The sequence below is a fragment of the Hyla sarda genome, chromosome 2 (genome assembly GCF_029499605.1).
Source record: "Hyla sarda isolate aHylSar1 chromosome 2, aHylSar1.hap1, whole genome shotgun sequence".
Taxonomy (NCBI): Eukaryota; Metazoa; Chordata; class Amphibia; order Anura; family Hylidae; genus Hyla; species Hyla sarda.
The window spans coordinates 50,289,143-50,315,220 of NC_079190.1; the positions used below are offsets into that span (position 1 = coordinate 50,289,143).

Here is a 26,078-nt window from a genome sequence, read left to right on the forward strand (position 1 = left end):
CCTGCCATAGCATTTCATTTCATTTAAATGTCGACTGATAGTTCGCACTGATGCTCCCTGAACCTGCAGGGCAGCTTGAATATCTTTGGAACTTGTTTGGGGCTGCTTATCCACCACCATTTTTCCTCAATTTTGGTTCTCAAGTCCTCAGACAGTTCTCTTCTCCTCTTTCTGTTGTCCATGCTTAGTGTGGCACACACAGACACACATTGCAAAGACTAAGTGAACTTCTCTCCTTTTTATCTGCTTTCACATGATTTTTATATTGCCCACACCTGTTCCTTGCCCCAGGTGAGTTTAAAGGAGCATCACATGCTTGAAACAATCTTATTTTTCCACAATTTTGAAAGGGTGACAATAATTTTGTCCAGACCATTTTTGGAGTTTGGTGTGACATTATGTCCAATTTACTCTTTTTCCCTCCCTATTTTGGTTTAGTTCCAATACACACAAAGGGAATAAACATGTGTATAGTAAAACATGTGTTACTGCAATCCTTTTCTGTGAGAAATACTTCATTTTCTTGAAAAATTTCAGGGGTGCCAACATTTACGGCCATGACTGTATATGGTAGCCATTCAAGTAAACGGTTCTCTGTTAACTAGCACCAATCACGAGCCGCTCTCTAAACTCAGTTCAACCACTGAGCCCCTCTATAAACTAGAACCGATCACAGAGCCCTTCAGCATAATAGCTCAGATCTTGGTGATCGGCATTCGTTTAAGGAGTCTTCACGAGGTTCAACCAGTTCTGCGGCTGGATCTGCCTGTTTGGCCAATAATCTCCACATACGCAACTGCACTAACTCATATAATTTGAGTTTTAATTCCTCAATTTTTTTAATGTCTTTTAAAAAAAAACAGCCTAATTGTGTCACAGTTGTCTATTTGCTAATTTATATATTAGCTAGAGGCAGGTTGCGGGTATCCCTGGTGGGGGATTGCCCCAAGTCCGACTTGCGGTATGGCGCTTCATTGGGGCATAGAAAGCAGTTCTTACAGACAGTAGAGGGGGTGGGTTTAAGGGGGGGGGGGGGGGGGGAAGAAAGTTGATTCAGAGCTAGGAGAGATTTACACCTGTGGGGGAGGTTACATTATGAGTTCAGTGGCATCATTTAGAACTTGGGGTTGGAGCGTTCCAAGGCGGTAAATCCAGTACATGTAGCGTTTTTTCAGAGCTGTAAACCTGTCGTTTCTATGTGCTGGGATGTGGTCTATGGGGCATATGGTAATGAGATTGGTTACATCAGGATGTTTTTCAAAGCAGTGTCTTGATAGACTATGAAGGAGGAATTTCTGTTTAATGTTGTTTCGGTGCTGGTTGAGTCGGAGGTGCAGTTCTTGGGTGGTTCTCCCAATGTATTGTTGGTTGCAGATGCAGGTGATTAGGTAGATGATAAAGCTTGATTTGCAGTTTAGAGGAAATTTGATACTGAAAGTTTCTTTGGTTGTTTTGTTAGAGAAGGTTTTTTGGCTGTGGTTTATGGTGGTACAGCATAGGCATCTTTTTGTTCCACATCATGATGCTCCCTTTGTCCATTTGCTTGTGGTTGTGTTTTGACTGTTTGTATGGTGTCTTAGCCTGCTGGGAGCTAGTATGTTTTTTAAAGGGGTACTCCGGTGAAAACCTTTTTTCTTTTTAATCAACTGGTGGCAGAAAGTTAAGCATATTTGTAAATTACTTCTATTAAAAAATCTTAATCCTTCCTGTACTTATTAGCTGCTGAATACTACCGAGGAAATTCTTTTCTTTTTGGAATGCTCTCTGATGACATCACGAGCACAGTTCTCTCTGCTGATGTTATAATAATAACACTTTATTTATTGTTGTCCTTAGTGGGATTTGAACCCAAGTCCTCAGCACTGCAAGGCAGCAGTGCTAACCACTGAGCCACCATGCTGCCCTTAGCATACATCTGCTATGCATGGTTGCTAAAATGGACAGAGATGTCAGCAGAGAGCACTGTGCTCGCGATGTCATCAGTGTACCAAAAAGAAAGGAATTTCCTCTGTAGCATTCAGCAGCTAATAAGTACTGGAAGGATTAAGATTTTTTTATAGAAGTAATTTACAAACATTAGAAAAAGAGACAAAAATACCCAGACCTCAAGGAAGGTAAACTATATAAATACAATTGAAGGAAACAAGGATCGTGCTTCAATTATAATAGGATATAGATTTTATTAAAAAATTAATAAAATATAAAATATTCCACCTCACAAGGGGCCCCTTGTGAGAGGAGTAAATAATGACCTAAAATAGATGACCTGAAATGGACTATCACTGGTAACTAATTAATATCACAGAATGCACTATTAAACTGGAACAGTTAAAGACAAATTGCACTGAAATAGTGAAGGTAAAATGTACTGATATGGACTGAAAGAGTTAAAGACACTTGAATTGCCGGCAAGTCTCTTGAAATCAGTCCTTTTCACTGGAGAGATGATAATGTAATATTGTGACAAGTTCCTCTTAATGGATGACAATTAAACAATATTTGGTGCGTTAAACTGAGGAAGTATTAAAGTTCACAGTTGCTAGCTTCACTGTGTCAGGACAGATAACAGGCAGCTTTGTGGTACATTACCGGTCCTGAGAGCGGAAGACTCCCGTGAGGCTGGATGGATCTAGCACTTGGATGGTCACTGCAGATGGGCTACCTTCGAGTCCCGGCGCTGGCAGTCGTCGGGGATGGACACTTTCAGAGGTGGCACTCGCTGGTGGAAAAGTCCTGCCGTGGAGACCAGGTCTGCAACAGACCAATAGTGAATGCCTCTGCCTCGTGAGGGTGGTGTGTGATGTCAGTGCCAGCACCTGCAGGATGTGCTTTGATTCCACGGCTCGCTGAGGATCCACTCCGAACTAGATGTATATTATGGACCGGAGCGGCAGGATCAACAGGGTCGTCTCCGGACCGGCAAGGCCACAGAAAAGTAAGTCTAGATAGAATTTAAGTGCCAAGTGCAGTCAGTGATAGTCAGCAAACTGACTAGACGCGTTTCAGGGTATATGAATGGACCCTTTCTTCAGTAGCAGAAGAAAGGGTCCATTCATATACCCTGAAACGCGTCTAGTCAGTTTGCGGACTATCACTGACTGCACTTGGCACTCAAATTCTATCTGGACTTACTTCTGTGGCCTTGCCGGTCCGGAGACGACCCTGTTGATCCTGCCGCTCCGGTCCATGATATACATCTAGTTCGGAGTGGATCCTCAGCGAGCCGTGGAATCAAAGCACATCCTGCAGGTTCTGGCACTGACATCACACGCCACCCTCACGAGGCAGAGGCATTCACTATCGGTCTGTTGCAGACCTGGTCTCCACGGCAGGACTTTTCCACCAGCGAGTGCCACCTCTGAAAGTGTCCATCCCCGATGCCTGCCAGCGCCGGGACTCGGAGGTAGCCCACCTGCAGTGACCATCCAAGTGCTAGATCCATCCAGCCTCACGGGAGTCTTCCGCTCTCAGGACCGGTAATGTACCACAAAGCTGCCTGTTATCTGTCCTGACACAGTGATAAAGTGAAACTAGCAACTGTGAACTTTAATACTTCCTCAGTTTAACACACCAAATATTGTTTAATTGTCATCCATTAAGAGGAACTTGTCACAATATTACATTATCATCTCTCCAGTGAAAAGGACTGATTTCCAAGAGACTTTCCGGCAATTCAAGTGTCTTTAACTCTTTCAGTCCATATCAGTACATTTTGCCTTCACTATTTCAGTGCAATTTGTCTTTAACTGTTCCAGTTTAATAGTGCATTCTGTGATATTAATTAGTTACCAGTGATAGTCCATTTCAGGTCATCAATTTTAGGTCATTGTTTACTCCTCTCACATGGGGCCCCTTGTGAGGTGGAATATTTTATATTTTATAAATTTTTTAATAAATTCTATATCCTATTATAATTGAAGCACAATCCTTGTTTCCTTCAATTGTATTCATATAGTTTACCTTCCTTGAGGTCTGGGTATTTTTGTCTCTTTTTCTAATATTTATTATTGGCACCATAGGTATAGGTGCATTACCCATTTGTCCTCGGTTGGTGATATAATTGTGAGTTGCACATATTTCTTCTTTTTTCTTTTTTTTCTTTCTTTCCTAATTTACAAATATGTTTAACTTTCTGCCACCAGTTGATTTAAAAGAAAAAAGGTTTTCACCGGAGTACCCCTTTTAATGTAGGTGCTAGCCTGAAAGCGATGCCTGGTTTGTTGGGGATGGCTTGTTTTAGTATTGGGTCGGTTTGGAGTATGCGCCAGTGTTTTTGAAGGACAGAACGGATTGAGTTGTGGGAGGAATTGTAGGTAGTGATGAAAGTGAGTTTTATAGTTTTTTTTTGTCAGAGTTTTCATTTTTATTTTGGGGATTTAAACAGTCGTCTTGAGTCAGTGATTTAGTTTTGTTGTAGGCTTCATTTAAAATGCTTTTGGGATAGCCTTTGGCTATGAATCGGTTTTGGAGGGTTTTTGCTTGGGTGCGGAAGGTGTTGTCGGATGTGCAATTTTTATGGATGCGTTTGTACTGACTGAAGGGAATGTTTGTTTTCTAATTTTTGTAGTGTCCACTGTTAATTGACAGGTAGCTATTAGAATCAACTTTTTTTAAATGGGTGGCAGTAGCGATGTTGTTATTTTTGTGACAGATTTCGAGGTCCAGAAAATCGATTTTATTGTTGGATGTGTTGGAGGTGAGTGTGATTCCCCAGTCGTTATTGTTGATGGTTGTGATGAATTCGTTGATTAGGTGTGGTGGTCCATTCCAAAGTAGAAACAGATCCTCTATGTATGTAAAGTGAAACATGTTGTTGAAACAGCAGTTGTGAGGTGATGTATGTTTTTTCTAATGTGCTCATTACCAGATTTGCGTACGACGGTGCCACCCGTGTGCCCATAGCGGTTCCCCGTGTCTGATGGTAGGTGGCACCGTCGTATGTGAAGCAGTTGTGATTGAGTATTATTTTTAGGCAGTCCGGCAGAAATTGTCTTTTTGGGATGGTGGGATCTTCTTCCAAGGTGACTTTGATGCAGTTTAGGCCTATGGCATGCTTTATATTTGAATATAAAGCTGTGACATCCATGGTGATGAATATGAGGTTTTCTTGCCATTGTATGGATGGAGTAATTTGATTAAGTCATCTGAGCTTTTGAGATAGCTGGGGAGGGTTTGGACATAGTCTTGCTGAAGGGGGTCCAGATAGTCAGAGATTTGAGAGGTATGGCTGTTAATTACAGAGATGAACGGTCTGCCAGGGGGATTTTCCTGGTTTTTGTGGATTTTGGGTAGATAATAGTAGAAGGGTGTTGCCGGAATTTCTATGTATGGTAATTTCTTCTCATTTTTGTTGAAGATGTTTTCTGTAGATGCATGGTCCAGTAGATTTTTTATTGTTTCTTGTAGTTTGGGGTATGGATTGTATTTGAGTTTTCTGTAGTAGTCTTCATTTTGGAGGATTTTCAGGGCTTCATTGTGGTAATATTCATAGTTTTGCATGACAAGCCCTCCCCCTTTGTCGGTGGGTTTGATGACTATTTCTCTGTTGTCTTTAAGGGCTTGTTTTTCAGATTTTGTTAGTGATCCATTTCCGTGGTTTTTGGTGGTAGTAGGTATATGTTTTAGATTGTGGGCTACTAGGTCGTGGAATGTTTTGATGAGGTGGCCTTGGCTATGAGTGGGGTACCCTGATGTGTTGGGTTAGCAGTTGTTGTTTGGCTAGGCAACAGGAAATGTGTTTGCTGTGCAAGTTTTCTGGTGTAATGATGTACTGTAAATCAAGAAATAAATGGAAGTCATCTGGTTTATTTGAAGGCCAGAATGAAAGTCCTTTCTTTAAAAGTGAGATTTTGTATGGGTTGAGTTGGTGAGTGGATAGGTTGATAAGAAGTGTACATGGGATTGTAGAATCACATTTATCATCCCCCACATCTGGAGTCTTTGTAGTGTCTGCCCTTAAAAGTAATGACATAACTTGCCCACCGGGTCTTTGCAGAGATAAAAATCACTGTACTGAAGAAAGGAGTAAAAGTGGATCAAAGGCGAGAACATGATGACCAAGCCAAGCAACAAAAAGTAACAGTATATCTTCAACAACACAGGATTAGATTTCAACACAAAATTATGTCCTACTCCCTGGCTACAACACGATACAGAGGCAAGATGACCTAGAACAAAAATGCTCTGTTAATCAAATGAAGAAAGATCAAATTAATTCACTATTGCCTTAAAGGGGTATTACAATTGGCAAAAAGTGCTTCATGTGCAGGATTATTAACGGGGTGGATTAAGGTTTCTAAATAACTGCTCCCCTCTGTCTGTGGTGCTAGGGGCACAACTCCCGTACCGGCCTTGTATATGATTGGTGGAGTAGTTCCAGAGATCACTGAGCCGACTCTTCCTAATCCTATCTGTGAGTTTTGGTCAGTCATAGAACTGTACACCAAAAGCAATGATACATCCACAGAATGAGGGAGATTTACTAAAACCTGTGCAGAGGAAAAGTTGCTGGGTTGCCCATAGCAAAAAATCTGATCACTTCTTTCATTTTTAAAAAAGCCTCTGAAAAATGAAAGAAATGATCTGATTAGTTGCTATGGGCAACTCAGCAACATTTCCTCTGCACAGGCTTTGATAAATCTACCCCAATGAGAGCTTTACGGTTTAGAACAAATAAACATGAAATGTCTTTGTAAATAATCTGTGTGTGCAGCAGTGCTGCTGCCCCCCATAGGCTAATCAGTTCCGCTTTCAGCAGGGCTGGTCACCATGATAACTTACTGACACTGTCAGCACCGCAAAAAGAAAGAGATGACTGGTACAGCAGCAAAGCAAATACACAGGGCCTCTGAGCAGCCACTGAGTGATGGGGTTGCACAAGATTACAAAACAGCTCCGGCCACTTTTTTCCTGAAACTGTGCCACTTTTGTACGGGGGCGTAGCAGTACAGGTCACATCCTGGCCCTTTGCTTTGGGGCCCAGAAGCTGCATCTGGTATTATACTCAGGAGTGCACTATTCTAGTACTCTCTGGGTTAATCTGTGGATTCTAGAACAAAGTTATCTTTCTTGGTTTAAAAATGTTAGTTGTTTCATTCGAGTCCACTACCCTGTATTAATGAAATATCACTTTATACAGAGCAATTAGGCAACACCCGGAATAATGGGCTGATCTCTGCTGCAGTAATCTCCACTGGAATGGAGCCATCAGTCCACTTCACCATAAGGCTAAATGTCTCTAAACACAAGTATAAATATTTAGAGACGTTCTGCTCCTAAACTAAACTGAACTTTTGGCCTCACACTAAAATTTAAGTGGGTTTTTGAGGTGAAGCCATGAATACATTTGTACAAATACAGTAAAATTCCTTTAATCCACCATAAACGGGACAAGGCAGGTAATGGGACAAGGCAGACATTCGTTTTAAAAGCTTATAAAAAAAAAAATATATATATATATATATATATAAAAAGGACTGAGAAACTCAACACAAAATTTTTGCATAGTATAACATAGGATCCGCTCAGACTAACAAGAGAAGTGACCAAATAAATACTTGATCATTCAGCCTTTGTAGTATTTCTTTTTTTAATATTACAAACAAATTCTAGAAAGTATAAAAATTTTATGACTGAATCCCTCAATTCTTGATATAAAAGCAAATGCATCAAGAGAAAATGTCATATGTTGTTCATGATTCATTCTAAAACATTTATTAAACATTTTAGGTGTTTTTTTTTTAGACAAATATATTTCTGCAGCTTTGCTGTATCGATAGAGGCAAGATGAGCAGAGTTATATCATTGTCATTAGAAGGTGGCCAAAAATTTGCACCTTCGTTAAAATTTGTGAGTCTTAATGTACGTTATCACTCACTTCCCTCCCCTATTTTAAGCTGTGCAACACAAGTTAAAATTAGGCGTAAAATGAATAATAATATGGGGCACGGACGTCAGTTTTGCAGCTAGGTAAGAAGTAAAATAAAGGCATGTTATGTGCATGATCACTGCTCATTGGTTTCTGAATTCCACATATTTTAACCTAATCAGTTAATGAGCACCTCGCCCATACTTCTCAGCACAGGGCTCAAGTTAGGGTGACATCTTTGGTTTATGCTCTCAAAGTCTCCCTGGGATTAAGTCAATTTTAGGTTTGCCTTGCAACTGACATATTTAGTAACAAACTCCTGTACATGCAAACCACTCCAACAAGTCGGGAGGAACCCATCTAGTCCTGGTAAAATTTACAGTCCTATATGGTGCTAGGAGATGTGTGTGGAGGTCCTTCCTCACCAGCACTTTAAAGCATCATTTGTTCTTTTTGTTCCTAATCACGATGATTAGTGACCCAAATGGGCTCCAGCATAGAGTAGGTGCGTTCTATTATATGTGTATCCTGTAGAGCATTTTCATGGCTGATCTGGAGAAGTTTAGGAGGCACTGAGAGACACCAGATTTGATATTTAGCACCTTCCTGAAAAAGCAAGTGTTTGGCTCATTGACTGTGATTATTCTCCCAAAAAAATTGACTGATAGGTTAATTTAATTTGAGACTGGGTGCCCCATTGGTGACAGAGACCAATGTGGGTGATAACAAGCTCTATACAGTGCTACAGAATATGCTGCTGCTATAGAAATAAAGGAATTAGATTATCCAGCTTCCAGTTCCTAGTATATAAAGGTAAATTATTTCTGTAAGATATAAAGATTGTTAGTCACCATGCTGGCCAGAGAAGTTACAGGGTATGTCAATCTTATTGGACTTAATAAGAGGACATACTGCATCAATTGTTACATAATGCACGGCTGCTGTTCATGACCATGGGAGACATTTATCATCAAAAGTGTACACTACTCTTTTTTTAGCGTTTTTTTTTTACCTTCTATCTTTTTGCTTAGCAGCGTGTACCGTATTTTTCGCCCTATAGGACGCACCGGCGTATAAGACGCACCCAATTTATAGGTGCAAAATCTAAAAAAATAAAGATTTTGAACCCAATAGTGGTCTTCAACCTGCGGACCTCCAGATGTTGCAAAACTACAACTCCCAGCATGCCCGGACAGCCGTTGGCTGTCCGGGCATGCTGGGAGTTGTAGTTTTGCAACATCTGGAGGTCCGCAGATTGAAGACCACTGCATAGGAGGTAATACTCACGTGTCCCCGCCGCTCCGGACCCGTCACCGCTGCCCTGGATGTCGCTCCATCGCTGTCGCCGTGTCCCCTCGCTCCGGAACGTCTCTGCTGCCGGCCGGGTATCCTCGCTCTCAGTCGCCGCCATCATTTCGTTACGCACGCCGACGCACGTACGCGACGACGAGGAAGGAGAGCGCCGGCCATACAGGGGATCCCTGAACGGAGAAGACACCGAGGAGGAGGTAAGGTCCCTCCCGGTGTCCTGTAAGCACTAACCCGGCTATTCAGTCGGGCTGTTCGGGACCGCCGCGGTAAAATCACAGCGGTCCCGAACAGCCCGACTGAATAGCCGGGTTAGTGTCACTTTCCCTTCAGACGCGGCGGTCAGCTTTGATCGCCGCGTCTGAAGGGTTAATACAGGGCATCACCGCAAACGGTGATGTCCTGTATTAGCCGCGGGTCCCGGCCGATGATGGCCGCAGGGACCGCCGCGATAGGGGTGTATTCGCCGTATAAGACGCACCGACTTCTCCCCCCCCCCGTTTTGGGGAAGAAAAAGTGCGTCTTATACGGCGAAAAATACGGTCATTTATCATCTGTGTCTACCTTAGATAATGAATTCCCTGCGGCTGTGCATGTTTGTTTGTTTTGCGCAGGGTAGAGAAGTTATGTACATGTGCTTTTGGTATGCGTACTTTTGCGCCTAGAAATCGGGGGTTAGCACAATATTTTGCGACTTATTACAAATGTCGCATATGATAAATAAGGGTGCAGAGCTGTCTAAATCAGAAAACGGTGTACTGCTACGCAAAACGCTAGGAAACTTCTATTCAAAAAGTCGCATATAAGTCGCTAAATTTACATAACTGCGAAATTCAAGCACCAAGGATAGACGGAAAAAAACGTCTATATTGAATGATAAATGTCCCCCCATATGCTTTAAAAAAAAAAATGTATATGTCCTTTCCGCAGTCCTTTCTCCCTCTGTATACATGGTAGGGTATACATGTCATCTTTTCTGTATAGACCAGGACAGGTCAGCAGAGCCATGTCAGTAGTTTTAGAGTCCAGTTGGTTAAGACCATTCTACTGTACTGCTGGAGGCCTAGATCAGGCACGATGGCCACACTACACACAGGTAAGATTCGGTATGCAGCTCCTGTTACTACCTGGTGTCTGAGGTGAGTGCTGTAATCAATCTCTGCCTGCAATCATTGACATTTGAAAAAAATCCTATTAATAGGAAATTAGAGACAATGTTTAACAAGGGTAAATAAATCTTTGTTTAAGTTTCAGATTTTAATTTTTTCAACAAGTTTTGCCCATTAGGACGAACTGTCCTAGAGAACACAACTCCGTAAAATAAAAATAAACAGACGATAGGTCAAATGTCTACAACAGATGGGGAATCAAAACATTACCACTATTTAAGAACCAGATAAAACAAACTCATCCATGACTCACTGACTGGAGGTAGGAAGTGTATGTATATGTGGAAATGACATGTATAGAGAAGGATGTCTCCAGCTGGGGGAACATTGTATGGACTGACTATCTGATCTTTACATACAATGTTTTGGCCTAATATAGTCAGAACTAAATAGAAAACATCCTGTATGTTACGGTTCCAGTCCAATGATGTGGATCATCTCTTAGCATCCAACACCACGTACACATGTAAATGTCTAATACCCTTAATATGCATCAATATCTTAGGACTTACAATGTGTGGGATGTGTTTAGATCCAGACTACCAAAGCTTTAACGTGTACCTATTATTTCAACAAACCTCTGGCATGTCATAGTCGCATGTCAGAAGTTTTAATCTATTGGTCTGGGTACTTCTGCCACCTAATTTTAGCAATCAGTGGGGGTCTCAGCACCTGGAACCCCACCCATCAAAACTTTTATGACATGCCAGCAGTTTGTTGAAATGATGGTGTTCTCCTCAGGATCGGGGATAACCAGCTGATTAGAGGGGGGATCTGAGAACTGGAGGGGGGATCTGAGAACTGGAGGGGGAATCTGAGAACTGGGACCCCCCCCCGTGATTTTGAGAATAGGTATTATCCCAAAGCCATAGAGTTCTTTATAATATGTGTGTATATATATATATATATATATATATATATATATTTATATATATATATATATATATATATATATATATTATATATATATATATATATATATATATATATATATGCGCTCTAAAAAGGTCTGTCTCAGGTCTTAGTATTTTGTATTTACATTAGTTTGAAAATAAGGATTTCCCCATTTTCTTCTTTCAAGAATTTGTTCATCCATTTCATAGTTGTATTTGTTCCTACACAGTTGCCTTACAGGACCTGTAGCTCATCTTTACCAGAGCCCTGAATGACATATCTTCTGGGTAGTGAAGCGAAACCTCGCACGTGACCATTGATATTTTTATATGTAACGGGTAAAGTCTCTACGAAAGAGACTGCATTACACCAACTCAGTATATACCTTGTGCTGGAACAGCTGGGGGGAAAAAGCCTAAATTCAGAGTTCACATAAACCATAACAGGAAGAGCAGATGTCGGCAGAGATCGACCCGGGCTGCAGCCAAAATATGCGCACAGGAATGTGAGTGGAAATTGATCAAAGGTTTCCTGAACTTTAGACTGAGAATTTCAATAACGCCACAACATAAATACAACTCCAAGAATCACAGATATAACATCACTGAGGGCTCCGACTGCAAAACAATGAGTGAATGAGTGGTCACAACGTCAGGGCTGTAAGATAATGGAAGGTTTTCTGCACACGGGATACTGCACCCCCCATTAAGTCGCTAAGGAGTCATTATAAAAATGTTTAAGGGACACACATATTCCAGAAACTAAAAGTTGTCCTTGGCTGGACCATTTTTAACAACTTTACTCAACCTCTTGATCTGATGTTGAACGTGTTGAGATGTTATTGCGGGATAATACAAACTGCTACTGCAAGTGTTCAAGACATATGTGCTATACCCTCCTAGCATTGTATAGTTGTCTCAGCACCTGTATCGCCCAGTGTGTAGTAGTGTCTCTCCATTCGTAAGGTCAGATCAGCAGGAGACCTGAAAGGAGTACTCCGGCACGGAGACATCTTATCCCCTATCCACCCACCTGTTTGACCTGCACGCCGCCGATGCCAGCTCACAAACAGCCGAGTGGCGACCACGGGGCCGGAGTATCGTGATGTAACGACTCCGCCCCTGTGTGACTTCACGCCCCGCTATGCAAGTCTATGCGAGGGGGCATGATGGCCGTCACGCCCCCTCCCATAGACTTGCATAGCAGGGGGGAGATGTCACATGGGGGCGGAGTCGTGACGTCACAATACTTCGGCCCCGTGGTCGCCACCCGGCTGTTTGTGAGCTGGCACCGCAGCGTGCAGCTCAAACAGGTGGGTGGCGAATACAAGATTGCGTGGCTCCCCAGCGGCGGGACCCCCGCGGTGAGACATCTTATCCCCTATCCTATGTCTCAGGGCCGGAGTACCCCTTTAAAGTGTCTCTGATATGTCCCAGAGACAGTGCGAGACCCCAACCTATTATTTGAATGACAGGGAACAAGCCCATGGCAGCATCATTTACTACCCAGCATGCAGCAATCTCCATCCTGCGGCCCCATTATAAGTCTAGGCAGAGCAAGGGAGTGAAGTGTGCTACCATGTGCTTCTCCCTGCTTGTTCTAATGATCAGTGAGGGTCTTAGTGCTAAGACCCCCACTGATCATTAGAACAAGCAAGGACCCTGACCGATAAAAACTTTTGACATGTCTCTGTTTTTTAAATGACAGGTACACTTTAAAGGGGTACTTCGCCCCTAAACATCTTATCTCATCTGATCACGGGGTCGGTAGCTGAGGACCACCATGATCTCCAGCGCGGCAGCCCAGTCATCTGGTGCACGGAGCGAGCTCCACTCTGTGCCGGATGATTTGTGACCAGAGTCGCCACGCCCACTCTATTCAAGGCTATGGGAGGAGGGGTGATGGCTATGTACTAGCAGTCATGTCCCCTCACATAGACATGAAGGGGGCGTGGCATCATGAACATGGAAGCCCCAGGCTTCTGTGTTCAAAATGCCGCTGTGCCGGCCCCGAGATCGCGAAAATCTTGTCCCCTATCCTTTGGATAGTGGATAAGATGTTTAGGGCCAGAGTTAATTAAGAACAGAATTCCGATACTAATATACTGTCTACTGGTGATTTATGTATTTTTTTATTTTATTTTAGAAAAATGCTTTGTCTTTAAGTTGTCCAGTGAGATCACTCTCTGATGTAGAACAGGAGATGATGATCATAGGAACTTATATTGTGTTTGATCACGGACATTGGATATATGAGAACAATGTAATAGAAGGTCAGCAATGAAAGCGTTGTGTTCCTTCATATGTGAAGCTCTTGAGAAGCTTTGTTCACCTGGCTGAGAACAGGCGGAAACTACTGATATCCATCTAATCGGGACAGCTGCTGTTTGCCCAACACACATCCTGGTCAATGGAACAGACACAAAGATCAAACAGCTTGTGTTTTCACTATACCTTCAACCATGAGCGAAGGTTCCTTTCCTCCACCATGTGCCAGCATCTCCTTGCGATAACGCTCTCCCATCTCCCTAAAGACAAAATAGATCTAGTTACTAGCACCTGCATGCTCAGGGACACGCAGTGACAATAGAGTCAAAGACTTTAAAGGGGTTGTTCATCATTTTTCACAATTGTTTTTTGGAAGGGTCCTCAAAAAAAATCTGATCACAGATTGTCCCACTGATGAAGCCCCCAGTGATCAGATGTCATGTAGAGTGGAATCTGGCAGTAATTTTAATTTCTCTATAATCCGACTACAGGGAAAATATAGATCAATTCCACGACACCTGGTATAGACACCTTTCACACGTAAACTATATACATATATATATATATATATATATATATATACACATACATACACACACATATATATACAGACACACACACACATGTATTCTATTATATCCTGTGCTGTACTGTATTCTATTATATCCTGTGCTGTACTGTATTCTATTATATCCTGTGCTGTACTGTATTCTATTATATCCTGTGCTGTACTGTATTCTATTATAACCTGTGCTGTACTGTATTCTATTATAACCTGTGCTGTACTGTATTCTATTATAACCTGTGCTGTACTGTATTCTATTATAACCTGTGCTGTACTGTATTCTATTATATCCTGTGCTGTACTGTATTCTATTATAACCTGTGCTGTACTGTATTCTATTATAACCTGTGCTGTACTGTATTCTATTATAACCTGTGCTGTACTGTATTCTATTATAACCTGTACTGTACTGTATTCTATTATAACCTGTGCTGTACTGTATTCTATTATAACCTGTGCTGTACTGTATTCTATTATAACCTGTGCTGTACTGTATTCTATTATAACCTGTGCTGTACTGTATTCTATTATAACCTGTGCTGTACTGTATTCTATTATATCCTGTGCTGTACTGTATTCTATTATAACCTGTGCTGTACTGTATTCTATTATATCCTGTACTGTACTGTATTCTATTATAACCTGTACTGTACTGTATTCTATTATAACCTGTGCTGTACTGTATTCTATTATAACCTGTGCTGTACTGTATTCTATTATAACCTGTACTGTACTGTATTCTATTATATCCTGTGCTGTACTGTATTCTATTATATCCTGTGCTGTACTGTATTCTATTATAACCTGTGCTGTACTGTATTCTATTATATCCTGTACTGTACTGTATTCTATTATATCCTGTACTGTACTGTATTCTATTATATCCTGTGCTGTACTGTATTCTATTATATCCTGTACTGTACTGTATTCTATCATATCCTGTACTGTACTGTATTCTATCATAACCTGTGCTGTACTGTATTCTATTATATCCTGTACTGTACTGTATTCTATTATAACCTGTACTGTACTGTATTCTATTATAACCTGTGCTGTACTGTATTCTATTATAACCTGTGCTGTACTGTATTCTATTATATCCTGTGCTGTACTGTATTCTATTATATCCTGTGCTGTACTGTATTCTATTATATCCTGTACTGTACTGTATTCTATTATAACCTGTGCTGTACTGTATTCTATTATAACCTGTGCTGTACTGTATTCTATTATAACCTGTGCTGTACTGTATTCTATTATATCCTGTGCTGTACTGTATTCTATTATATCCTGTACTGTACTGTTTTCTATTATATCCTGTACTGTACTGTATTCTATTATAACCTGTGCTGTACTGTATTCTATTATATCCTGTACTGTATTCTATTATATCCTGTACTGTACTGTATTCTATTATATCCTGTACTGTATTCTATTATATCCTGTACTGTACTGTATTCTATTATATCCTGTGCTGTACTGTATTCTATTATATCCTGTGCTGTACTGTATTCTATTATAACCTGTGCTGTACTGTATTCTATTATAACCTGTGCTGTATTGTATTCTATTATATCCTGTGCTGTACTGTATTCTATTATATCCTGTACTGTACTGTATTCTATTATAACCTGTACTGTACTGTATTCTATTATAACCTGTACTGTACTGTATTCTATTATATCCTGTACTGTACTGTATTCTATTATATCCTGTACTGTACTGTATTCTATTATAACCTGTGCTGTACTGTATTCTATTATAACCTGTGCTGTACTGTATTCTATTATATCCTGTACTGTATTCTATTATAACCTGTGCTGTACTGTATTCTATTATAACCTGTACTGTATTCTATTATAACCTGTACTGTACTGTATTCTATTATAATCTGTGCTGTACTGTATTCTATTATAACCTGTGCTGTACTGTATTCTATTATAACCTGTGCTGTACTGTATTCTATTATATCCTGTGCTGTACTGTATTCTATTATAACCTGTGCTGTACTGTATTCTATTATATCCTGTGCTGTACTGTATTCTATTATAACCTGTGCTGTACTGTATTCTATTATATCCTGTACTGTACTGTATTCTATTATATCCTGTACTGTACTGTATTCTATTATATCCTGTACTGTATTCTATTATATCCTGTGCTGTACTGTATTCTATTATATCCTGTACTGTACTGTATTCTATCATATCCTGTACTGTACTGTATTCTATCATAACCTGTGCTGTACTGTATTCTATTATATCCTGTACTGTACTGTATTCTATTATAACCTGTACTGTACTGTATTCTATTATAACCTGTGCTGTACTGTATTCTATTATAACCTGTACTGTACTGTATTCTATTATATCCTGTACTGTACTGTATTCTATTATATCCTGTGCTGTACTGTATTCTATTATATCCTGTGCTGTACTGTATTCTATTATAACCTGTGCTGTACTGTATTCTATTATAACCTGTGCTGTACTGTATTCTATTATAACCTGTGCTGTACTGTATTCTATTATATCCTGTGCTGTACTGTATTCTATTATATCCTGTACTGTACTGTATTCTATTATATCTTGTGCTGTACTGTATTCTATTATAACCTGTGCTGTACTGTATTCTATTATATCCTGTACTGTACTGTATTCTATTATATCCTGTACTGTACTGTATTCTATTATATCCTGTACTGTATTCTATTATATCCTGTACTGTACTGTATTCTATTATATCCTGTGCTGTACTGTATTCTATTATATCCTGTACTGTACTGTATTCTATTATAACCTGTGCTGTACTGTATTCTATTATAACCTGTGCTGTATTGTATTCTATTATATCCTGTGCTGTACTGTATTCTATTATAACCTGTGCTGTATTGTATTCTATTATATCCTGTGCTGTACTGTATTCTATTATATCCTGTACTGTACTGTATTCTATTATAACCTGTACTCTACTGTATTCTATTATAACCTGTACTGTACTGTATTCTATTATATCATGTACTGTACTGTATTCTATTATATCCTGTACTGTACTGTATTCTATTATAACCTGTACTCTACTGTATTCTATTATAACCTGTACTGTACTGTATTCTATTATATCATGTACTGTACTGTATTCTATTATAACCTGTGCTGTACTGTATTCTATTATATCCTGTACTGTATTCTATTATAACCTGTGCTGTACTGTATTCTATTATAACCTGTACTGTATTCTATTATAACCTGTACTGTACTGTATTCTATTATAACCTGTGCTGTACTGTATTTTATTATAACCTGTACTATACTGTATTCTATTATAACCTGTACTGTACTGTATTCTATTATAACCTGTACTGTACTGTATTCTATTATATCCTGTGCTGTACTGTATTCTATTATAACCTGTGCTGTACTGTATTCTATTATATCCTGTGCTGTACTGTATTCTATTATATCCTGTGCTGTACTGTATTCTATTATAACCTGTACTGTACTGTATTCTATTATAACCTGTGCTGTACTGTATTCTATTATAACATGTGCTGTACTGTATTCTATTATAACCTGTGCTGTACTGTATTCTATTATATCCTGTACTGTATTCTATTATAACCTGTGCTGTACTGTATTCTATTATAACCTGTACTGTATTCTATTATAACCTGTACTGTACTGTATTCTATTATAACCTGTGCTGTACTGTATTTTATTATAACCTGTACTATACTGTATTCTATTATAACCTGTACTGTACTGTATTCTATTATAACCTGTACTGTACTGTATTCTATTATATCCTGTACTGTACTGTATTCTATTATATCCTGTACTGTACTGTATTCTATTATAACCTGTGCTGTACTGTATTCTATTATAACCTGTGCTGTACTGTATTCTATTATATCCTGTACTGTATTCTATTATAACCTGTGCTGTACTGTATTCTATTATAACCTGTACTGTATTCTATTATAACCTGTACTGTACTGTATTCTATTATAATCTGTGCTGTACTGTATTCTATTATAACCTGTGCTGTACTGTATTCTATTATAACCTGTGCTGTACTGTATTCTATTATATCCTGTGCTGTACTGTATTCTATTATAACCTGTGCTGTACTGTATTCTATTATATCCTGTGCTGTACTGTATTCTATTATAACCTGTGCTGTACTGTATTCTATTATATCCTGTACTGTACTGTATTCTATTATATCCTGTACTGTACTGTATTCTATTATATCCTGTACTGTATTCTATTATATCCTGTGCTGTACTGTATTCTATTATATCCTGTACTGTACTGTATTCTATCATATCCTGTACTGTACTGTATTCTATCATAACCTGTGCTGTACTGTATTCTATTATATCCTGTACTGTACTGTATTCTATTATAACCTGTACTGTACTGTATTCTATTATAACCTGTGCTGTACTGTATTCTATTATAACCTGTACTGTACTGTATTCTATTATATCCTGTACTGTACTGTATTCTATTATATCCTGTGCTGTACTGTATTCTATTATATCCTGTGCTGTACTGTATTCTATTATAACCTGTGCTGTACTGTATTCTATTATAACCTGTGCTGTACTGTATTCTATTATAACCTGTGCTGTACTGTATTCTATTATATCCTGTGCTGTACTGTATTCTATTATATCCTGTACTGTACTGTATTCTATTATATCTTGTGCTGTACTGTATTCTATTATAACCTGTGCTGTACTGTATTCTATTATATCCTGTACTGTACTGTATTCTATTATATCCTGTACTGTACTGTATTCTATTATATCCTGTACTGTATTCTATTATATCCTGTACTGTACTGTATTCTATTATATCCTGTGCTGTACTGTATTCTATTATATCCTGTACTGTACTGTATTCTATTATAACCTGTGCTGTACTGTATTCTATTATAACCTGTGCTGTATTGTATTCTATTATATCCTGTGCTGTACTGTATTCTATTATAACCTGTGCTGTATTGTATTCTATTATATCCTGTGCTGTACTGTATTCTATTATATCCTGTACTGTACTGTATTCTATTATAACCTGTACTCTACTGTATTCTATTATAACCTGTACTGTACTGTATTCTATTATATCATGTACTGTACTGTATTCTATTATATCCTGTACTGTACTGTATTCTATTATAACCTGTACTCTACTGTATTCTATTATAACCTGTACTGTACTGTATTCTATTATATCATGTACTGTACTGTATTCTATTATAACCTGTGCTGTACTGTATTCTATTATATCCTGTACTGTATTCTATTATAACCTGTGCTGTACTGTATTCTATTATAACCTGTACTGTATTCTATTATAACCTGTACTGTACTGTATTCTATTATAACCTGTGCTGTACTGTATTTTATTATAACCTGTACTATACTGTATTCTATTATAACCTGTACTGTACTGTATTCTATTATAACCTGTACTGTACTGTATTCTATTATATCCTGTGCTGTACTGTATTCTATTATAACCTGTGCTGTACTGTATTCTATTATATCCTGTGCTGTACTGTATTCTATTATATCCTGTGCTGTACTGTATTCTATTATAACCTGTACTGTACTGTATTCTATTATAACCTGTGCTGTACTGTATTCTATTATAACATGTGCTGTACTGTATTCTATTATATCCTGTGCTGTACTGTATTCTATTATATCCTGTGCTGTACTGTATTCTATTATAACCTGTGCTGTACTGTATTCTATTATAACCTGTGCTGTACTGTATTCTATTATAACCTGTGCTGTACTGTATTCTATTATATCCTGTGCTGTACTGTATTCTATTATATCCTGTACTGTACTGTATTCTATTATATCTTGTGCTGTACTGTATTCTATTATAACCTGTGCTGTACTGTATTCTATTATATCCTGTACTGTACTGTATTCTATTATATCCTGTACTGTACTGTATTCTATTATATCCTGTACTGTATTCTATTATATCCTGTACTGTACTGTATTCTATTATATCCTGTGCTGTACTGTATTCTATTATATCCTGTACTGTACTGTATTCTATTATAACCTGTGCTGTACTGTATTCTATTATAACCTGTGCTGTATTGTATTCTATTATATCCTGTGCTGTACTGTATTCTATTATAACCTGTGCTGTATTGTATTCTATTATATCCTGTGCTGTACTGTATTCTATTATATCCTGTACTGTACTGTATTCTATTATAACCTGTACTCTACTGTATTCTATTATAACCTGTACTGTACTGTATTCTATTATATCATGTACTGTACTGTATTCTATTATAACCTGTGCTGTACTGTATTCTATTATATCCTGTACTGTATTCTATTATAACCTGTGCTGTACTGTATTCTATTATAACCTGTGCTGTATTGTATTCTATTATATCCTGTGCTGTACTGTATTCTATTATAACCTGTGCTGTATTGTATTCTATTATATCATGTACTGTACTGTATTCTATTATATCCTGTACTGTACTGTATTCTATTATAACCTGTACTCTACTGTATTCTATTATAACCTGTACTGTACTGTATTCTATTATATCATGTACTGTACTGTATTCTATTATAACCTGTGCTGTACTGTATTCTATTATATCCTGTACTGTATTCTATTATAACCTGTGCTGTACTGTATTCTATTATAACCTGTACTGTATTCTATTATAACCTGTACTGTACTGTATTCTATTATAACCTGTGCTGTACTGTATTTTATTATAACCTGTACTATACTGTATTCTATTATAACCTGTACTGTACTGTATTCTATTATAACCTGTACTGTACTGTATTCTATTATATCCTGTGCTGTACTGTATTCTATTATAACCTGTGCTGTACTGTATTCTATTATATCCTGTGCTGTACTGTATTCTATTATATCCTGTGCTGTACTGTATTCTATTATAACCTGTACTGTACTGTATTCTATTATAACCTGTGCTGTACTGTATTCTATTATAACATGTGCTGTACTGTATTCTATTATATCCTGTGCTGTACTGTATTCTATTATATCCTGTGCTGTACTGTATTCTATTATAACCTGTGATGTACTGTATTCTATTATATCCTGTGCTGTACTGTATTCTATTATAACCTGTGCTGTACTGTATTCTATTATATCCTGTGCTGTACTGTATTCTATTATAACCTGTGCTGTACTGTATTCTATTATATCCTGTGCTGTACTGTATTCTATTATAACCTGTGCTGTACTGTATTCTATTATATCCTGTACTGTACTGTATTCTATTATAACCTGTGCTGTACTGTATTCTATTATAACCTGTGCTGTACTGTATTCTATTATATGCTGTGCTGTACTGTATTCTATTATATCCTGTGCTGTACTGTATTCTATTATATCCTGTACTGTACTGTATTCTATTATAACCTGTGCTGTACTGTATTCTATTATATCCTGTACTGTATTCTATTATAACCTGTGCTGTACTGTATTCTATTATAACCTGTGCTGTACTGCATTCTATTATACCTGTACTGTACTGTATTCCATTTTAACCTGTACTGTACTGTATTCTATTATAACCTGTGCTGTACTGTATTCTATTATAACCTGTGCTGTACTGCATTCTATTATAACCTGTACTGTACTGTATTCTATTATAACCTGTACTGGATTCCCTTTTGCATCTCACTTTGTCCTGCCTATTTATCAGTCTCTTCCCTGCTCCCCCCTCCCTCCCCCTTTTTCTCATCCTTATCTATTTAGTCTATGTTCCTATAGCCAATTTATGGCCCATCTTAGTGTGAATTCTCCACATCTATTGTCTTAACCCCTGCATATTTGTAAGATGTAACCTGTGTCTTCTGCTTGTGAGCTTAGATTTGCTTTGGACTTGATAAAGGAAGGAATCCCAAAATCTTGTCTCTACAAAATTCTGTTAGTCCAATAAAAAAGGTATTAAAAGATACTGCAACATTTTTTGATTTGCATCTGCACCACAGGATACGGCTACTCAAATTTACTACATATACACACATTATATATATACACACACACACATATACACTGATATATATATATATATATATATATATATATATACACACACATATATATACATATACACACACACATATATATATACATATATATACACACACACACATACACACACACACATATATACACACACACACACACACATATATACATATATATATATATATATATATATATATATATATATACATACATACACACACTGTACATAAATGCAAAGCAGCTCATCACACCACCTTCACAGGTAGCATTTAGAGATGAGCGAGCGTACAGTAAATTCGATTCGTCACGAACTTCTCGGCTCGGCAGTTGATGACTTTTCCTGCATAAATTAGTTCAGCTTTCCGGTGCTCCGGTGGGCTGGAAAAGGTGGATACAGTCCTAGGAGACTCTTTCCTAGGACTGTATCCACCTTTTCCAGCCCACCGGAGCACCGGAAAGCTGAACTAATTTATGCAGGAAAAGTCAGCAACCGCCGAGCCGAGAAGTTCGTGACGAATCAAATTTACGGTAAGTTCGCTCATCTCTAGTAGCATTCCCTAGACAGCAGCTTTAGTTCCAGTTATGGAGTCTCAGAAACTGATCAGGATTTAATGCGAAGCTAGAAATCTCCCTAGAAGGGAAGAGGACCCCTCTGCAGACAGCTGTTTTGGGGTATTTTGCCCCTCATCAGTGGAGAGAAGGGTGTTCTGGCTTAGCTGGGGAGAGGCCTATTGCCTGGGCAAAAGGGGTAGGTACTCTCTTTGTGGAGATACACCATTTCGGATGTGTGGAAATTTAAAGGCCATTAGCACTCCATTATTCTGACCCCCTAATATGCAGTTTTATGCCCCAATCACGTCCCCTCCCATAAAATTGCATTGAGGGGGTGTGGCCGTGATGTAACGAGGGGCGTGGCTGACCCCCGCAGCGCAAAAACAGCGTTCGGAACATTTACTTCCGAATGCTGGCCAGTGGAGTACCCCTTTAATTCCCCTGCCCTGGATGCTCTCCACTCTACACCAGTGTTTTCCAAACAGTGTCTCTATAGCTGTTGCAAAACTACAACTCCCAGCATGCCCAGACAGCTAAAGGCTGTCCAGACATGTTGGGAGTTGTAGTTTTGTAACAGCTGGAGACACACTGTTTGGAAAACACTGCTCTACACAGCCTGCAAATTCACTCCCTTCTGTCCCCGTATAATGTGTTGTGTATGCTTTTCTTTCTATCTATAACTTGAGTAATCTGCCTTCCCTGAAGACTTGGATGCTTCACCTTTTGATGTAGTGTGTACATATTCCTCCCCACCATGCTACTATCTCCAACAAATAGAGAAAGTAAGAGGCAGAGCAGAGCCTTAACAAACAATAGCATAGCGGTGTCCAGTCTATGTCAGAAGCAGCAACCCACCATAATGTGATGACTAAGAATAAAATCAGGGCAAAAACGTCCCCTATCCTTTGGGATCTCCGATCACAGGAGCTCTGCGTGCACAACTGGTGTGCTTGTGTATCCCCAGCTCTCCCATAGAGATGCATGGAGGGGTAGTGTTGACCCCTGTTTCGGTGCAGGAGGAGAGCTGGATCAATGTACACAAGATTTCAGGGGGTCCCAGTGGTCTGACCCCCCACGATCAGACACTTATCCCCTATCCTTTGGACTGCGTTACCCTATCACTGCCACTATACAATGTAAAGAAGTTCACTGTTGATGGAAACGCTTTGCTTGGGAAAACAGTTGGTCAGTGGGGGGTGACTCCCACCAGATATTTATAGCCTATCCAGAGGATAGACCATCAAAGTGTCCATAATTACTTGAAGGGAAACTGTAAACTTGATCACCCGCACTAAACCCAATACACTGGGTTATAGCGTGGGTGGCCAGCAGTCCACAGAGGGTTCACTTACTAAAATGGATCCAGTGGATCCATGGGTGCTGCGATATGGACTCCAGAAGATCTTTGGCTATATTCAGTCAATCGCACGCAGGAGGCAGGGCCCTGACGACTGGCCACCCCTGCCTCTGTCCCGTCTCCTTACACAGCCGCCCCCTCAATTAACATATTCACATTGCTAAAGAGCAGAGCTCTCACATGATTGGCAATTCCACTTCACTAGGACGTGGAGGCGCAGAAGATGAAAATATAAATTGAGGCGGTGGCTGTATAAGGAGACAGACAGAGGCAGGGGCTAGCCGGCAGGGCCTCCTATATGCAATTGGCTGAATATAACTAAAGATCTTCTGGAGTCCATATTGCAGAAACCACTAGACCCTCTGTGGACTCCTGGTCACCCATCCTATAAGCCAGTGTGTTGGGTTTAGTGTGGGTGATCAGGCTCAGTTTTCCTTTAATATTTTGTACAAATGGCATTTCACCTCTGCTATATCTATATCTGTTAATGTATATTTTGTGTTTTACATGTAAAAAACATTATTATAAAATACACTGATGCTGAGCCTGTAAGAATCACAGGACGGAATCTGAGTAAGAAGAACGATGCTTTTTAGGGTTTACCCTATGTGGGGACCATCCCATCACATACTGCTCTATGAGGAGCTCTGTCTATACTTCTTTCTAGTGAATACATTGTCAACCTGTAAGAATGATGGCAGCAGTAAAATGAGACTCTTACCGGTCAAATGGATTTTGCATGAAGCACTGTTTCCACACCATGGAGGCCACTGCCCGGGACATCAAGTAGGAGTAATATTTAGCACCATAACCCGCTAGATGGCTGAATCTCAGCTGCCAGGCCTACATCAAAACAAACAAATTATACATATGTGGGCAATCATTCAGTGTATAGGGCTGAACAATTCTAAAGAAAAAAAAGAACAAGTTAGTATTATGCGACGCATATATAATTAATAAACTAAGCACCACTTATGGACATATCTCTCCTGATCCCTCTAAAATTATGACCGTTCAGCTACGCATTCAAGTGTTCTGAATGGGTATGGATGGGGGAGAAAGTCACTGGCAGCAGCCTATCTGTCCGAGAAAAGAGGGATCGGGCAGGAGAAATGCAACAAGTCGATCCCCCGACATCATCTGTTGGGGAAGATTCGGGAGACCCCATGCATATCAGATGGTTGATCGATCCTGATGAAATTACCAGGTTCAGCAGTAATATATGTCTAGTGCATATGCCCAGCTTTAACCCATGACCTTTAAAGGAAAACTGTCAGCTTCCTTCCCCCGCATTAACCAGCAGTACTGGCTGGTAGTGCGGGGACGCTGATCAGTTTCATCCTTACCGTTCCCGGAACCACCGAGCCGTTCGGCCTTAATCTTCTGTTTTCGTTATATGCAAATGAGGTGCTAACTTGCACCGGCCGGGCTAACTGGCACTCTGACGTCAGTGCCACCTGCCGTAGCGCCGCCCAGCTCATCAATATTCCTCCCTTCTATCTTCATTACAGAGCGGGGAGAAGAGGGAGAGGCGGAGGGAGGGGGGGAATATTGATGAGCTGGGCGGAACTGTGGCAGGCGGCACTGACGTCAAGTGCCAGTTAGCCCAGCCGATGCAAGTTAGCACCTAATTTGCATATAGCAAAAATAGAAGATTAAGGCCAAACGGCGCGGCAGATCCGGACACCGTGAGGATCAAACTGATCAGCGTCCTCTGCACTACCAGCTAGTACCACTGGTTAGAGTGGGGGAAGAAAGCTGACAGTTTTCCTTTAAAGGGGTATTCTGGCTTTACACATCTTATCCCCAATCCAAAGGAAAGGGGATAAGATTTATCCCTGCGATCTCGGTGAAACCCCCGGCATTCTGTGCTGAGCGCTGATTTTGTGCTGAGCCTGAGACCAGGACGTGACACCACAGCCACGCCCCCTAGTGACGCCACACCCCCTCCATTAATGTCAATGGGAGGGCCGTCACGCCCCCTCCCATAGACATGAATGGAGGGGGCATGGCGTCACAACACTAGGGGG

At 39.6% G+C, this 26,078-nt stretch overlaps 1 protein-coding gene across 2 annotated transcripts in view; it reads right to left on the minus strand.

Moving 5' to 3' along the window:
• MIPEP (mitochondrial intermediate peptidase) overlaps positions 1-26,078 on the minus strand; it is a 157,225-nt gene that overhangs the window by 22,821 nt on the left and 108,326 nt on the right. For both annotated transcript variants that reach the window (XR_008889532.1, XM_056561766.1), the window contains exons 17-18: positions 24,770-24,891; positions 13,692-13,765 (exon numbers count right to left, since the gene is read on the minus strand). Coding sequence is in view for 1 of the 2 variants with exons in the window: in XM_056561766.1 (XP_056417741.1) it covers positions 13,692-13,765; positions 24,770-24,891 (196 nt within the window). In the remaining variant the exon portion in view is untranslated. The remainder of the gene's footprint in view (positions 1-13,691; positions 13,766-24,769; positions 24,892-26,078) is intronic.